The sequence below is a fragment of the Neoarius graeffei genome, chromosome 25 (genome assembly GCF_027579695.1).
Source record: "Neoarius graeffei isolate fNeoGra1 chromosome 25, fNeoGra1.pri, whole genome shotgun sequence".
Taxonomy (NCBI): Eukaryota; Metazoa; Chordata; class Actinopteri; order Siluriformes; family Ariidae; genus Neoarius; species Neoarius graeffei.
The window spans coordinates 3,888,891-3,904,278 of NC_083593.1; the positions used below are offsets into that span (position 1 = coordinate 3,888,891).

The window sequence follows — 15,388 nt, forward strand, 5'->3', positions numbered from 1 at the left end:
TAGCATAGCCTGTGTGTGTGTGTGTGTGTGTGTGTGTGTGTGTGTGTGTGTGTGTGTGTGGTTTTGGACTTCGCAATTCGCTATGTATGGCTTTAACTTTCCTCTCTCTCTCCCCTTTCTTTATCTCTAACATTCTGTTACTCTTTCTCTCTTTCTTTCCCATCCACATCTGTCTTACTCTTCCTTTTTTATTCTATTGCTGTATTTTTTTCATGTTCTTCCTTTCCCTCTTTTGCACTCCTCTCTCTATCCCATCTCTATTCTTTTTTCATTGTCTCTGTTTCCTACTGTCTCTCTCCCTCTTTTACTCTCTCCCATTCCTCTCTCTCTCTCTCATTTTTGCTTTCCATGTCTTTTTCTTCTCACACCCTCATTTCTCTCTTTCTATTATCTCTCTCTTACTCCTTTTATGATCTCTCTGTCTCTCTCTCTCTCTCTGCAGGAAGCTGACGGAGCTCAGTGAGGACGATGTGGATGGTGCAGTAACGTCAGCATGAAGCTCTTCAGCGCTCTGCGTCAGGCCTCTCTCGTGCACCGCTAGGCCACACACACACACACACACACACACACACACACACACACACACACACACACACACACACACACAAAACACTGTATTTCCAGCCCCTCCCCTTTTCCCACCACCACCTTTTACTTTGACCCCCTCAAGACAGGAAGTAGGAACGTTCCTCCTCCTTCTCCTCGTAACCCTCAGCCATGTCTCTACCCTGTGATGGTGGACACCGGCGTCCATTATCCCGCTTTCACCGTAAATGGGACACATGCATGTTATGGTTGTTAGGATTGGCGCTCCGATTGGCGGTCTCGTCATGCCAGCGCTCGGATTACAGCGCCTCCAAACACCCCATCGTTTCCACCAGTTACGGGAAGATCCGTGGCATCCGGAAGGAGCTGAATAATGAGATCCTTGGCCCTGTGGAACAGTTTCTCGGCATTCCGTACGCCACGCCACCCATCGGAGATCGGCGCTTCCAGCCCCCTGAAGCGCCTGGAGCCTGGCATGATATCCGGAATGCCACACGGTTCTCACCTGCATGCCCACAGAACGTCCACGGAGCGCTGCCCGAAATCATGATGCCTGTGTGGTTCACTGAGAACCTGGACGCTGCTGCTGCGTACCTGCAGGATCAAAGCGAGGACTGTCTCTATCTCAACATCTACGTCCCCACAGAGGACGGTGAGACGCCACACACACACACACACACACACACACACACACACACACACACACACACACACACTATCCATATGTCCAAAATTACACTGTATTCACCAATCTTTTCTTATAACTGTGTCTTAAATTGCAGCAATCCCACAATGCACTGCAGCACATTAGTTTATACAGATCTGTTAGTGAAGGCTCATAAGCCGGGTTTCTACATTTCACTCGAGTTACTAAATGTGCCCAAGACTTGCCCACTTTTACAAGAAGAGGCTGTTTCATGACAAATCACAGACCTTTTCTTGTCACTCATCAGCAAACACATGAGATTACTGCAATTTACTCGCGATACAAAACTTTTAAAGGCGCAACACTGAACTTTTACATGAAACTAAAGTCTTCTGAAAAGTTGACTGAGTGTCAGCGTGCAGATTCTGAAGGCTGTGGCCAGAAAAGTGAACAATATGCTTTAGACACAGAGAAACACCGTGTGCTCCTGTGGGCGGAGCATCTGAGGCTGAGGCTGCTATACACACACACACTCACACACACACACACACACGCTCCTGTTTCCTTATTTTCAGCTTTAGCAGTGTGTTTGAGTATAGGTTTGTTTTGTGTGTGTGTGTGAGATCATGTACACCTGTACGTCGGCTCTTCCTCTCAGTTCTGCTTTGGTATTCAAGCAAAATTTTCCCTTACCATCCTCCTTTTATTCATCTATTTATCCTCTTTTCCTTCTTCCTCTTCACCATCTTCCTTTTGCTCCTTCTCTTCCTCCACTTTCAAAATAGTAGCAGTTCTCCTTATCATCTTCCTCTATTCCTTCATCTTCCTCTTTCTTCTTTTTTCTCATTCCTTATCTCATCCTTTCTCTCATTCTAATCTTTTTTATTGAGTTTGCCATTTTCTGGTTTTCTTCCTTTCTATCTCTTTCTCGTCCTCTTCCCCTTCTTCTCGTTTCTTCTCTTTTATTTTCTTTAAAGCTCCAGACCTTATAATCTCTTTCTTGTCTTCTTCTTCATCTTCCTTTCCTTCTTTTCTCCTCCTCTTCTTTAGCATCACAAGAACCCTTAAGTGTTCTTCGATCTGTCTCCAGACCTAACGTCTTCTTGATAGAACCCAACGACAAATTATTGCTCATTATTGTCTTCTCAACACCTAGAACCTGTCAGGAATTTAGCATTTAGCTTTGGTTACCATTTTTTTTTTATTGTGTGTGTGTTATTCAGGGGTTCTTTAAGGGTTCATTGGATAATGAAGAGTTCTTAACTTCCTACAAGGGTTATACATGGACCAAGACTGTTTAGTTAAACACAAGGCGGGTTCTGAATTGATCTAAACTTGCTGTTAGGAGGCTCAGAACCTGTATTTATCCAATGAACCCTTAATAATAAATAATAATAATAATAATAATGCATTTTATTTAGAAGCGCCTTTCAAAACACTCAAGGACACTATACAAACAGTAAAACAAGAATAAAAACAACAGTAAAAACAGTAAAACAAGACACAATAAAAGCACAGAGAGAGTAAACAGAGAATTTAGAGATGGGAAGAGTCACAGTGAATATGCTAACTGAAACAAGTGAGTTTTCAGTCTGGATTTGAATAGAGGTAGAGAGTCGATATTACGTATGTCGGGGGGGAGTGAATTCCAGAGTTGGGAAGCAGAGCGACTGAAAGCTCTACTCCCCATAGTACTGAGACGGGTAGAGGGGACAGTGAGGAGGATGGAGGAGGAGGATCGGAGGGAGCGAGAGGGGGTAGCAATGTGGAGAAGATTGGACAAATATGGAGGGGCAAGATTATGGATGGCCTTGAATGTGTGGAGCAGAATTTTGAAGTTGATCCTGTATTTGATAGGGAGCCAGTGGAGAGTCTGTAGTGTTGGGGTGATGTGATGAAAAGAGGGCGTATTGGTGATGATACGGGCAGCTGAATTCTGGACCAATTGGAGCTTATGAAGGGATTTTTGAGGGAGACCAAAGAGAAGAGAATTACAGTAGTCAATGCGGGAAGTGGCAAGACTGTGTACAAGGATGGAGGTGGTGTGGGAGGTGAGGGAGGGGCGAAGACGGTTTATGTTGTGTAAGTGAAAATAAGCAGACCGTGTAATGTTATTGATATGAGAGAGGAAGGATAGAGAGCTGTCTAGGATGACACCCAGGCTCTTGACCTGAGGGGAGGGGGAAACTATGGAACCATCAATTGAAAAGGAGATACTGTCAACTTTGGAGGGGGTGGATTTGGTGCCTACAAGGAGGACTTCAGTTTTGTCACTGTTCAGTTTCAGGAAGTTAGAGGTGAACCAGGATTTGATTTCAGCTAAGCAGGTGGTAAGGGAGGGGGGAGGGAGGGTGGAAGAGGGTTTTCCAGATAGGTAGAGCTGGGTGTCATCCGCATAGCAATGAAAGTTGATATTAAATTTACTAAATGTATTGCCAAGGGGAAGCAGGTAGGTGATGAAGAGGAGGGGCCCCAGGACAGAGCCCTGGGGCATGCCAGAGGTGACAGGGGAGGGTTGAGATCTAAAGGACTTGAGTTGAATGAACTGAGTGCGGCCAGAGAGATAGGAGTGAAACCAGTCAAGGGGGGTGTGAGTGATACCGATGGAGGAGAGTCTATGAAGGAGGATGGAGTGAGAGATAGTGTCAAAGGCTGCACTTATAGAACCATTTGCAGCTGTTTAGGATTCGGCTCTTGGTACTTGGTGCAATCTTATAAAAAGGGGTTCTTTATGGGTTCCTTGGATAATTATTGTCTTAGAACTCTTCCTCGTGGGGAATACTCCATTGTCAGGTTCTACAAAGAACCTTTAAAAGTTGTAGACAAATAAATAGCTCTTACGTTATTTGTACCACATGTAGGTGCATTTAAATAATTGAGTGATCAATCTCATTAAATCTGAAGGTTAATAATTAAAGTTGAATCAGTCTCATTTGAATCATTTTCAGTGAATCATTTTCATTGAATCAGTCTCATATTATCATTAAATCACTCATGGAATCAGTCTCATTAATCAGTCTCATTAATTAATACCATTAATTTTGGTGCTTAATAATAAATTACCAAACAGCTAAATTATGGTATATTCCAAATTATTATGATCACTTACCATATTACATAAATCATATGCACCTTTTAGAATTCTTTGGAGATTGGGGACTCCAGAGATATTGGAACACAAATAAACACACAGTTTCAGTAATAAATGAATTTATTATAACAAAGATAAAAATGGATAATAGCAGATGGAATCATTATATACAAATATGATATGGTGTGTGTGTGTGTGTGGGAGAGGCCTTGTGTGTGGCCTATACAAAAGAATTAGCTTTGTGTGTGTGTGTGTGTGTGTGTGTGTGTGTGTGTGTGTGTGTGTGTGTGTGTGAGAGGCCTTGTGTGTGTGGCCTACACAAAAGAATTAGCTTTGGTTACTAAGACAAAAGAATTAGCTTTGTGTGACTAGCTAAGGAGGGTGTGTCACCACGTGGGTGTGAGAACAAAGAGAGTTAGCTCTGGTTGCTAGCTAAAGGTGTGTTTGTGGGTGACCATGTGCTTGGGTAGGCCTAGATTAACCTCATGTGGCTAAGCTAAGACAAAAGGGAAGCTAGCTAAGGTGTGTTTGTGTGTGTTATCCGAGGTGTGGGTGGTCGTGACCACGTGTTTCTAAGTGGAAGCAAAGGAATTAGCTCTGGTAGCTAACTCCACGTGTGTGTCCCCACGTGGTGTAGGCCTTGGCCTAAGAAAAAGGCTAGCGTGGGATGCTAGCTGAGGTGTGTTTGACCACGTGGTAAGGCCTAGATTAGCTTTGTGTTGCTAAGTAGACAAAAGAATTAGCCATGTGGCTAGCTAAGGCCCAAGGACCCTACCTCGTGGAGTTAAAACAAAAGGTGTGTATGTGAGTGTGGGGGATGACCGCCACGTGTTCTCTTGAGACAATACCCTTAGCCCTGGAGGCTAATGGGACAAAAGAATTAGGCTAATTCCACTAGCTTATAACAGTACTGAATCCACTGAAATCTTGATGGGGTCAAGATGTGTAAGAATGAAATTGAGGATATTAGTAAGGAATAAAGAGAAGCATGCACAGCCTATCTATTAAAACAATTGAGAGATTAAAACAAAATATAACAATCATCAATTCAACACGCTGCGTGTCGAACAGTGTAAACAATTAAACCGTTCGAGTTTAAATTCACACTAGTTCGATAAAAGCTAATTCCTAAGACTAGTCTTTATGCCCAAAATTTGGCAGTCTTACTTAGTATCTTGCCTCTAGCAAGATTATGAAGAGATGTTCCGAGACTTTGGAGTTTCACCGTTGTGGAGGTCTCCGTGAATCGATTCCGTGGAGTAGAGGATCCCTTGGTTCGACTCGTGGTCGCTTGTGATGAGAAGAGAGTCTCTGATCAGAATAATGTGCACAGCTGTTTAATTAGGAGGAATTCTGTTGCTCCTAATTTTTAATTGAACCTTTGGGCTGCAGTTCGTATGTACTGATAATGAATAAACTGGTTGTAACTCAAGCTGAGTTTAAAATCGCACGATCCGAGAATCTACCGTGGCCAAAGGTGAAAGGAAAGTGCGAAACTCTGATTCTTGAGGAAAAGAAAAGACGTCTTTTTGGGTTTGCTCGCGGAGCGAGCAATTCCTCCCTGTGTCCGTGTTGAAATCACGGCGCCAAAAGAGGAGGAGCTAGGAGTTCCCGGGTTTCTTATGCTTTCATGGAGGATGTGACGTTGGTGATCCCGCCCCCGCGTGACGCAGTTCAACGCGGAAGTTGGCTGATGGGAAATGTAGTTAAAAAGGGACTGTGCCTACACACACGTCCATACACTATCAGGAGTTCTTTAAGGGTTCAGTGGATCATTATGGGTTCTTACCCTGCTAAAAAATAAGGCTGTTCTTGTAACCCTTTATGATTGAAAAACACTTTGGTAGGGTTCTACAGAGAGCGTTTAAGAACAGGTAAGACTTTGTGAAGCTCTCTGCTCCATTACACGGGAAAATACACTCATTATTGACTTAAAATCTAAGCCCAATGTATAAATATAACATTACAGACGTCTTACCAGCTGATTTTTTTATTAAAGATGAGATGTGAGGTAAATGAACAAACACTGACAAACGAATACACACACACGCGCGCGCGCACACACACACACACACACACACACACACACACACACACACACACACACATTTATTTTTAATGTTATTGCCAAGGTTGAACTGTGGGGGGAAAAAGTAACATTCAGCACTTCCATCTGAATCCAAAGCTTTTTTTTTTCTCCCCCAAATAAAGAGGTGGGAATCCTCTTCCTTTTCCTTGCATCTTCTTCTTCTTCCTCTTCCTCTCTGCACTGCAGTCATTCTTCCGTTTTTAATCTCTCCTCTAAGGAGGAGGTCTCAGGGGACGACACACTGGCTGCAGTAAATGAGAAGTTTTGCTCCATAATGGCTCCCCAAGCTGATCCTCTGATTCTTTTGGCAAATCAAATGTGTGTGTGTGTGTGTGTGTGTGTGTGTGTGTACAATGGAAGAGAATCAGTCGCCGGATCTCTGGAGATGAGTCTGTCATCAGAGAGACGAGAGCACTTCACTGTTCACACCAAAAGCTCAGGAGATTGCCAAAGACTGATAGCATAGCACTTAGCCACTTAGCATCCTGGTGTGTGTGTGTGTGTGTGTGTGTGTGTGTGTGTGTGTGTGTGTGTGTGTGTTTCATCCTTCCGAATTAATCATCACTTGATTTGTGGACCTACATTCAGTATTGTAGAGAAATTTGTAACACATCAATGGTGACACATTAGTATTTAGCATTTATTTACATATCTATTTTTAAATTTTTTTTAACATTTTGTTCTGTTAGGGTTTTTTTTTATTTCTTTCACATCAAACACCTGAGTGCCTATGTTGGTGTTTTTAATTTGCAGTTTTGTTCATGAAGTTTCACTGGACGCTAATCTCATCACACTATCTACAGGGCCCCCATGATGCTGCCCCCCGTAAAGATTAGTAAGAAGGGTGAGAAAAAATTCACCTTTTGGTGAAGTCGCTTCATCTCACGCTGAAAAAATGAGAAAAATCCAACCTTTAACTGAAATAGATTTATTCAGAGAAAAATAAATCACTCATCAAGAAATATATTTTCAACAAAAACACCCCTCTAAGTTTCATGAACACAGTGTAACTGAAGCATGTTTCCCATTTAAATTGTACAGCATGTTTGAGTTGATTGGAGTGTGTAGGAACTTTCACTCTGTAATCCATGACTTCCTGATTAACTGGGGAACAAATATGAGGCGACCCAGAGGCCAAATTCGCTTACTCATCCATCAACATGGGAAAGATAAGAGACTCACAAATCCAATGAGGGAGAAGTGTGTTGACCTTCATAAGTGAACAGGAAATGGTTATTAAAAAAAAAAGTTACTCGCCTGAAAATGTCCATTTCTACTGTTGGGGCAAAAATAATAAAAAAGTAGACACCGACTGGAACTGTTATGGCCCTTTTCCACTACCCTTTTTCAGCTCACTTCAGCTCACTTCAGCCCGGCACGGCTCGTGTTTCGACTACCTCAGAGCAGCACGACTCGGCTCGCTTCAGCCCTACTCAGCACCCAAAACTCGCACGGTTTTGGAGTGGGGCTGAAGCGAGCCAAACCGAGCCGAGTGGGGCTAGGGGCGTGAGGAGACACTCCCCTGTGCACTGATTGGTGAGGAGGAGTGTCCTCACGTGCCCACACACGCCCCGCGAGCACGCTGGGATCTGTAAACACCGTTGTAGCAGTCCATGTAGGTGGGTGGAGCACAGAAGGACGGCAGGACAGAACTGTTTTAACAAAACTCTCTTTTATTTGCACTTTTCAGTTGCAAACACACACTCGGACACACGCACACACATCAGCCGTCTGGTTGTGGAGAGAGTCCCTCTGCTCTCACTCTCTCTCCTTAAGAAGGGCGCGGTCACTGGGAAGACACACAAACACATCAATTAACAACAGGTGTAGTGATTCTGCCACTTAACTTCCCCGACTCCGCCCTCCTGTCACAGACCGATGCTAGACCACGCCCCCGCTGCCACAACCGTAAACCCGGAAGAAGAAGAATTACGAATTACGAGAATTTCTGAAGCCTTATGCGCCTCGCCTCATCTATACGCTCTTGCCAGTATCTGTTGGCGTTGTCGATGACAACAAGCCACAGCACCAAGACCAGCAACACTAACGACTCCATGTCTTCCATGTTTATTGTTTACTATCCGGGTCGTGAGACTACCGCTTAAAAGGTCACTGATGTCACTGTTTGCGCCGCCTAACGACATCATGTGACGTCCACCCACTTTCGCTAACTCCACCCAATGTGTCCACCCACTTCCAGCCAGCACGGTTCAGCGTGGTTGTAGTCGAAATGCAACTCCAACAGCTCGACTCAGCCCAACTCAGCACGGCACGGCTCAGCCCAACTCAGCCGCGTTGGTAGTGGAAAAGCGGCATTAGACCCTCGCCTGGAAGAGGAGCCGAGTTTATTTTACCCCACGTACAGTGAGGAGGGTAAGAGAGGCAAAATAATAAGCCCCAAGGATCACTGTTGGTGAATTACAAGAAAAAGTAAAATCTTGGGGTTTCCGAGTCTCCAAAACCACCATCAGATTCCACCTCCATGACAACAGGTTATTCAGAAGGTTCCAGAAAAAAGCCTTTTCTGTCAGTTAACCACAAACATAAGCACCTGAAGTTTGTGAAACGCTGCTACGACTTTAACTGGAACCGTATTCTCTGGTCTGATGGAACAAAAATGGAGCTTTTTGGTGATAAACACTCACAGTGGGTTTGGTGTAAAAAGAAGGATGGCTATAATGAAAAGAACCCGATCCCAACTGTACAATATGGTGGAGGTTCTGTGATTGTTTTGGGACTGTTTTTCCCTAAAGGCCCTGAAACCTTTTTAGGGTCCATGGCATCATGGACTCCATGAAATCCCAGGACATTTTAAATCAGAATCTGGCTCCTCTGAGAGGAAACTAGAACTGGGTCGCCATTGGATCTACCAGCAGGACAATGACCCAATGTCCAAATCAACACAAAAACAGTTCGCTGAGCACAAACTCAAGCTTCTGCCCTGGCCATCTCAGTCCCCCGAGCTGAACCCCAGTGAAACCCTGTGGGAGGAGCTGAAGAGGAGAGAGAGAGAGAGAGAGAGAGAGAGAGAGAGAGAGCACAAGAGAGGGTCGAGGACCCTGGATGATGTGGAGAGATTGCGTAAAGAGGAACGGTCTCAGATGCCCTGCTCTAGATCTCCAACCTTCCAGAATGTTACAGGAGAGACTCAGTGCTGTTTTACTATCAAAGGAAGGTTGTACAAATTGTTAAATGCAAGGGTGCCAATAATAGTGGAGCATGTTTTTGTTGAAAATATATTTCTTGTTGAGAGATTTGTTGTTCTCTGAATAAATTCATTTCAATTAAAGGCTGGATTTTTCTCCTTTTTCAGTGTGAGATGAAGCGAGTTCACCAAAAGGTGGATTTTTTTCTAACCCTTTTTACTAATCTTTACAAGAGGTGCCAATAATTGTGGAAGGCACTGTAGATAACTAGCTAGTCAATATTTTAGCAGTTGTGTGCTGATTCTGGAAAAAAATCAGCTAGCTAGCTAACCTTGATAGGTTAATTCCCTTTAAAGACACCATCCATCCATTATCCATAACCGCTTATCCTGTGCAGGGTCGCGGGTGGGCTGGAGCCTATGCCAGCTGACTACGGGCAAGAGGCGGGGTACACCCTGGACAAGTCACCAGATCATCACAGGGCGACACACAGAGACACACAACCATTCACACCTACGGTCAATTTAGAGTCACCAGTTAACCTAACCTGCATGTCTTTGGACTGTGGGGGAAACCAGAGCACCCGGAGGAAACCCACATGGACATGCAAACTCCACACAGAAAAGCCCCTATTGGTCACTGGGCTTGAACCCAGAACCTTCTTGCTGTGAGGCGACAGTGCTAACCACTACACCACTGTGCCACACCCCTCTAAAGTCACATGACAGTGAAATAGCAAAGGCATATTTACTGTAGCTGTCATCCCTGCTCTTTGTCCACTTCCCCTTTGTTACTTCCTGTTCCTCTTCCTTATCCCTTTTCTTTGTCTTCTGTAAATCTGACCAGTTCATCCTCTTCTTCCCTTACCTCTTTTATCTTCCTCCTCCTCTCTGTACTGTACTCGTGCCATTTTTTACATCCAACCACCTTCATAGGTATTACATCTCTTCATACCACTGTTACTGTTGTACTGTTTTTCCTTTCTCTTCCTCTTCCCTCCACACTGCAGTCGTAACTCTGGCTTTCTTTTTCTCCCCTAAAGAACGAGACTGCAGGAAATTAAGGGTTTTGGTTTTTATGGAGGCTTGACACATCTTTCCCACATTTTTAATCATATTTTTCAAAAAAATAATAAATTGAATCCATATGTTCTTCTGCTTTGTCCCTGGCTGTGTTCCAAATTCATATTCTTTTCATCCAATCAATAACACGACACAGTAAAACAAAGAGACCAAAGCCACTTGATTAGTCATTTGAATAGCAGGAGTGTAATATAGATGTAGATTTGTTTGGTAATTGTGTGTGTGTGTGTGTGTGTGTGTGTGTGTGTGTGTGTGTGTGTGTGTGTGTGTGTGTGTGTGTGTGAGGGGATGGGTGTGTGTAGGAGCTGATTATAAATAAAATCCAGCAGTCAGGTGACTCAGCAGAAGAACCGTCATGTGATTTTTCTTTTGATGCAAGAACAAATTCTATTTTTGTAGTTCGTGATATGGTGAAAATTAGATCAGGTTTCTTTGATTTCATTTGCAGAGAGTAAAGGTGTGTATCAGGAACACACCACACACTCATCCCCGTTGATGTTCAGTTATCAGGGATCACAGAGGCTTACACTTCCTTTGATCTTTGGACACAAGGCTACACATCTGGTTAGGGTTCTTATGTGTGTAAGCATACGGAAGAATGATGGTACTCTTAGAATTTGTATCGGTTATGCTTTTTTTAAAAATTTGTGTTCATAATGTGAATGCTGATGCAATCACAACTTTTACATTTTTGTATATGTAGATTTGTAAATCATTTTGCTAACTGTATTGATTTGTTCCCCACAGTGCAGTAGCTATTCAATATAGATTCATGATATATACTGTAATTCCGATTAAGTCAAAAAGTTATGGAAAGTTAAACTTGTCTAAGGCACTGTACATTTTACAGATAATTTAGTGAATTTTATACATTTCCCAAATTCTGCACTATACTCTATACACATATATTATACGTTGTGCACTTTCGCATGTAAGTAACAACTCAAATCGAATATTTTCATACGCTTGGGGAAAGAACAAATTGCTGCACTTGCGTTAACATTCAGCACCATCTGGTGTATAAATTTTGTAATGCTTTTAGGATTATAGAGTGCACTAGAAATATGAGAAGTGCACCATTTGAGACGCATCTAATGCAGAAAATAAAATATTTGTGCTACGTATATATTGCATGGGAAAGAGTACATTAGAAACATGCTAAGGGATCTCACATGCTAACCACTTATTAGCAGATTAGCTAGCTAGCAACTATGCTACAATAGTCCGGTTATGATGTTGAGATATCGTATCCTTGTACGACATCTCAAAATGTGTTCTTTTAGGATTTCTCATCCAAACCAGATTTCAGCCAGAGCTTTCCCATTAAAGGGGAACACCCTTCTGATCCAGACGAGCTCGGTTTGTCTCGTGGAAGCCAGATGATCAGAGAGGAGCCTTAGAGCAGTGGTGTGAGTGCACTTATTAAATCTCTCACTTCATGATCGATACTAAATGAGTTATGCTGGTGAGTGATGCCGGAATGTTCCTTCAGCACCGGATGGATTTCTGCACTCTGATGCATTTTCATAATAAACTCCAACATCCTGTTCGGCTCCAACACTCCGATTAACATTTTTTACTAACAATGTTAAAAAGAGTTTTCCAATATGAACGTTACTGATGCTCAGTTTGGCTTTTCAAAAGAATACAAAAAAGGAAAGCGAATGGAAGATTTCCATGCGGTTTAGTTTAATGTGGACAACATAAATATTTTTATTGCTCTGATAGTGTTTAATGCTGATAAATTCTGTGCTTTTTTATCATGAATGTTGGTGTTTTGTGATGTTCAGGGTGAGTGTTACTGTGAATGGTTTTTTGTGGGATTTGAAATTTAAAAGTGGAATTTTGTGGGTATTTTGGTGAATGGTGGTGTTTTGTGGTGTTGAGGGTGAGTGTTAGTGTGAATATTCATGTTTTCTTGTGTTTGAAGGTGAGTAGTGTGAATGTAGGGTTTTTTTGCTGTTTGAAATTTAATAATGGAATTTTTTGGGTGTTGTAGTGAATGTTAGTGTTTTGTGGTGTTGAGGGTGAGTGTTAGTGTGAATGTTGGGGTTTTGTGGTATGTGAAATGTAATAATGGAATTTTGTGGGTGTTATGGTGAATTCTGGTGTTTGATAGGGAATGCTGATGAATGGTCTGTGGTGTTTCAGGGTGAATATTGGTGTTTACTGGTGATGAGGGTGAGAGTGTGAATGTTGGTGTTTTGTGGTGTTTGACAGTATGTTAGTGTGAATGTGGAGGTTTTGTGGTGTTTGACAGTATGTTAGTGTGAATGTTGGGGCTTTGTGGTGTTTGAAGGTATGTTAGTGTGAATGTTGGGGTTTTGTGGTGTTCAGGGTGAGCGTTAGTGTGAATGTTGGGATTTTGTGGTGTTTGACGGTATGTTAGTGTGAATGTTGGGGTTTTGTGGTGTTCAGGGTGAGTGTTAGTGTGAATGTTGGGGTTTTGTGGTGTTTGACGGTATGTTTGTGTGAATGTTGGGATTTTGTGGTGCTTGATGGTATGTTAGTGTGAATGTTGGGATTTTGTGGTGTTCAGGGTGTGTTAGTGTGAATGTTGGGGTTTTGTGGTGTTCAGGGTGTGTTAGTGTGAATGTTGGGGTTTTGTGGTGTTTGACAGTATGTTAGTGTGAATGTTGGGGTTTTGTGGTGTTTGACGGTATGTTAGTGTGAATGTTGGGATTTTGTGGTGTTTGACGGTATGTTAGTGTGAATGTTGGGGTTTTGTGGTGCTTGATGGTATGTTAGTGTGAATGTTGGGATTTTGTGGTGTTTGACGGTATGTTAGTGTGAATGTTGGGATTTTGTGGTGTTTGACGGTATGTTAGTGTGAATGTTGGGGTTTTGTGGTGTTTGATGGTATGTTAGTGTGAATGTTGGGGTTTTGTGATGTTTGACAGGATGGTACTGTGAATGTTGGGGTTTTATGGTGTTCAGGGTGATTGTTAGTGTGAAAGTTGGGATTTTGTGGTGTTTCACGGTATGTTAGTGTGAATGTTGGGGTTTTGTGGTGTTTGACAGGATGTTACTGTGAATGTTGGGGTTTTGTGGTGTTCAGGGTGAGTGTTAGTGTGAAAGGTGGGATTTTCTGGTGTTTCACAGTATGTTAGTATGAATGTTGGGATTTTGTGGTGTACAGGGTGAGCGTTAGTGTGAATGTTGGGATTTTGTGGTGTTTGACGGTATGTTAGTGTGAATGTTGGTATTTTGTGGTGTTCAGGGTGAGCGTTAGTGTGAATGTTGGGATTTTGTGGTGTTTGACGGTATGTTAGTGTGAATGTTGGTATTTTGTGGTGTTCAGGGTGAGCGTTAGTGTGAATGTTGGAATTTTGTGGTGTTTGATGGTATGGTAGTGTGAACGTTGGGATTTTGTGGTGTTTGATGGTATGTTAGTGTGAACGTTGGGATTTTGTGGTGTTTGACGGTATGTTAGTGTGAATGTTGTGATTTTATGGTGTTCAAGGTGAGTGTTAGTGTGAAAGTTGGGATTTTGTGGTGTTTGACGGTATGTTAGTGTGAATGTTGGGGTTTTTGTGGTGTTTGATGGTATGTTAGTGTGAACGTTGGGATTTTGTGGTGTTTGACGGTATGTTAGTGTGAATGTTGGTATTTTGTGGTGTTCAGGGTGAGTGTTAGTGTGAATGTTGGGATTTTGTGGTGTTTGACGGTATGTTAGTGTGAATGTTGGGGTTTTTGTGGTGTTTGATGGTATGTTAGTGTGAACGTTGGGATTTTGTGGTGTTTGACGGTATGTTAGTGTGAATGTTGGGATTTTATGGTGTTCAAGGTGAGTGTTAGTGTGAAAGTTGGGATTTTGTGGTGTTTGACGGTATGTTAGTGTGAATGCTGGGGTTTTGTGGGGTTTGATGGTATCTTAGTGTGAATGTTGGGTTTTGTGGTGTTCAGGGTGAGTGTTAGTGTGAAAGCTGGGATTTTGTGGTGTTTGACGGTATGTTAGTGTGAATGTTGGTATTTTGTGGTGTTCAGGGTGAGTGTTAGTGTGAAAGTTGGGATTTTGTGGGGTTTGACGGTATCTTAGTGTGAATGTTGGGGTTTTGTGGTGTTTGACGGTATGTTAGTGTGAATGTTGGGGTTTTATGGTGTTTGACGGTATGTTAGTGTGAATGTTGGGATTGTGTGGTGTTCAGGGTGAGCGTTAGTGTGAATGTTGGGGTTTTGTGGTGTTTGACGATGTTAGTGTGAATGTTGGGGTTTTGTGGTGTTTGACAGTATGTTAGTGTGAATGTTGGGATTTTGTGGTGTTTGACGGTATGTTAGTGTGAATGTTGGGATTTTGTGGTGTTCAGGGTGAGTGTTAGTGTAAATGTTGGGGTTTTATCGTGTTTGACGGTATGTTAGTGTGAATGTTGGGATTTTGTGGTGTTCAGGGTGAGTGTTAGTGTGAATGTTGGGGTTTTGTGATGTTTGACGGTATGTTAGTGTGAATGTTGGGGTTTTGTGGTGTTTGATGGTATGTTAGTGGGAATGTTGGGATTTTTTGGTGTTCAGGGTGAGTGTTAGTGTGAATGTTGGGGTTTTGTAGTGTTTGATGGTATGTTAGTGTGAATGTTGGGATTTTGTGGTGTTTGACAGTATGTTAGTGTGAATGTTGGGATTTTGTGGTGTTTGACGGTATGTTAGTGTGAATGTTGGGATTTTGTGGTGTTCAGGGTGAATGTTATTGTAAATGTTGGGGTTTTATCGTGTTTGACGGTATGTTAGTGTGAATGTTGGGATTTTGCGGTGTTCAGGGTGAGTGTTAGTGTGAATGTTGGGGTTTTGTGGTGT

At 42.6% G+C, this 15,388-nt stretch overlaps 1 protein-coding gene across 5 annotated transcripts in view; it reads left to right on the forward strand.

Annotated features, from left to right (window-relative positions):
- Positions 1-483: 483 nt before the first annotated feature.
- nlgn2b (neuroligin 2b) overlaps positions 484-15,388 on the forward strand; it is a 76,560-nt gene continuing 61,655 nt past the window's right edge. For 3 of the 5 annotated variants that reach the window (XM_060908960.1, XM_060908962.1, XM_060908961.1), the window contains exon 1: positions 484-1,198. In XM_060908960.1, the coding sequence (XP_060764943.1) occupies positions 718-1,198 (481 nt within the window). In that variant the 5' untranslated portion in view covers positions 484-717. The remainder of the gene's footprint in view (positions 1,199-15,388) is intronic. The other 2 variants (XM_060908963.1, XM_060908964.1) reach the window with 1 other exon arrangement.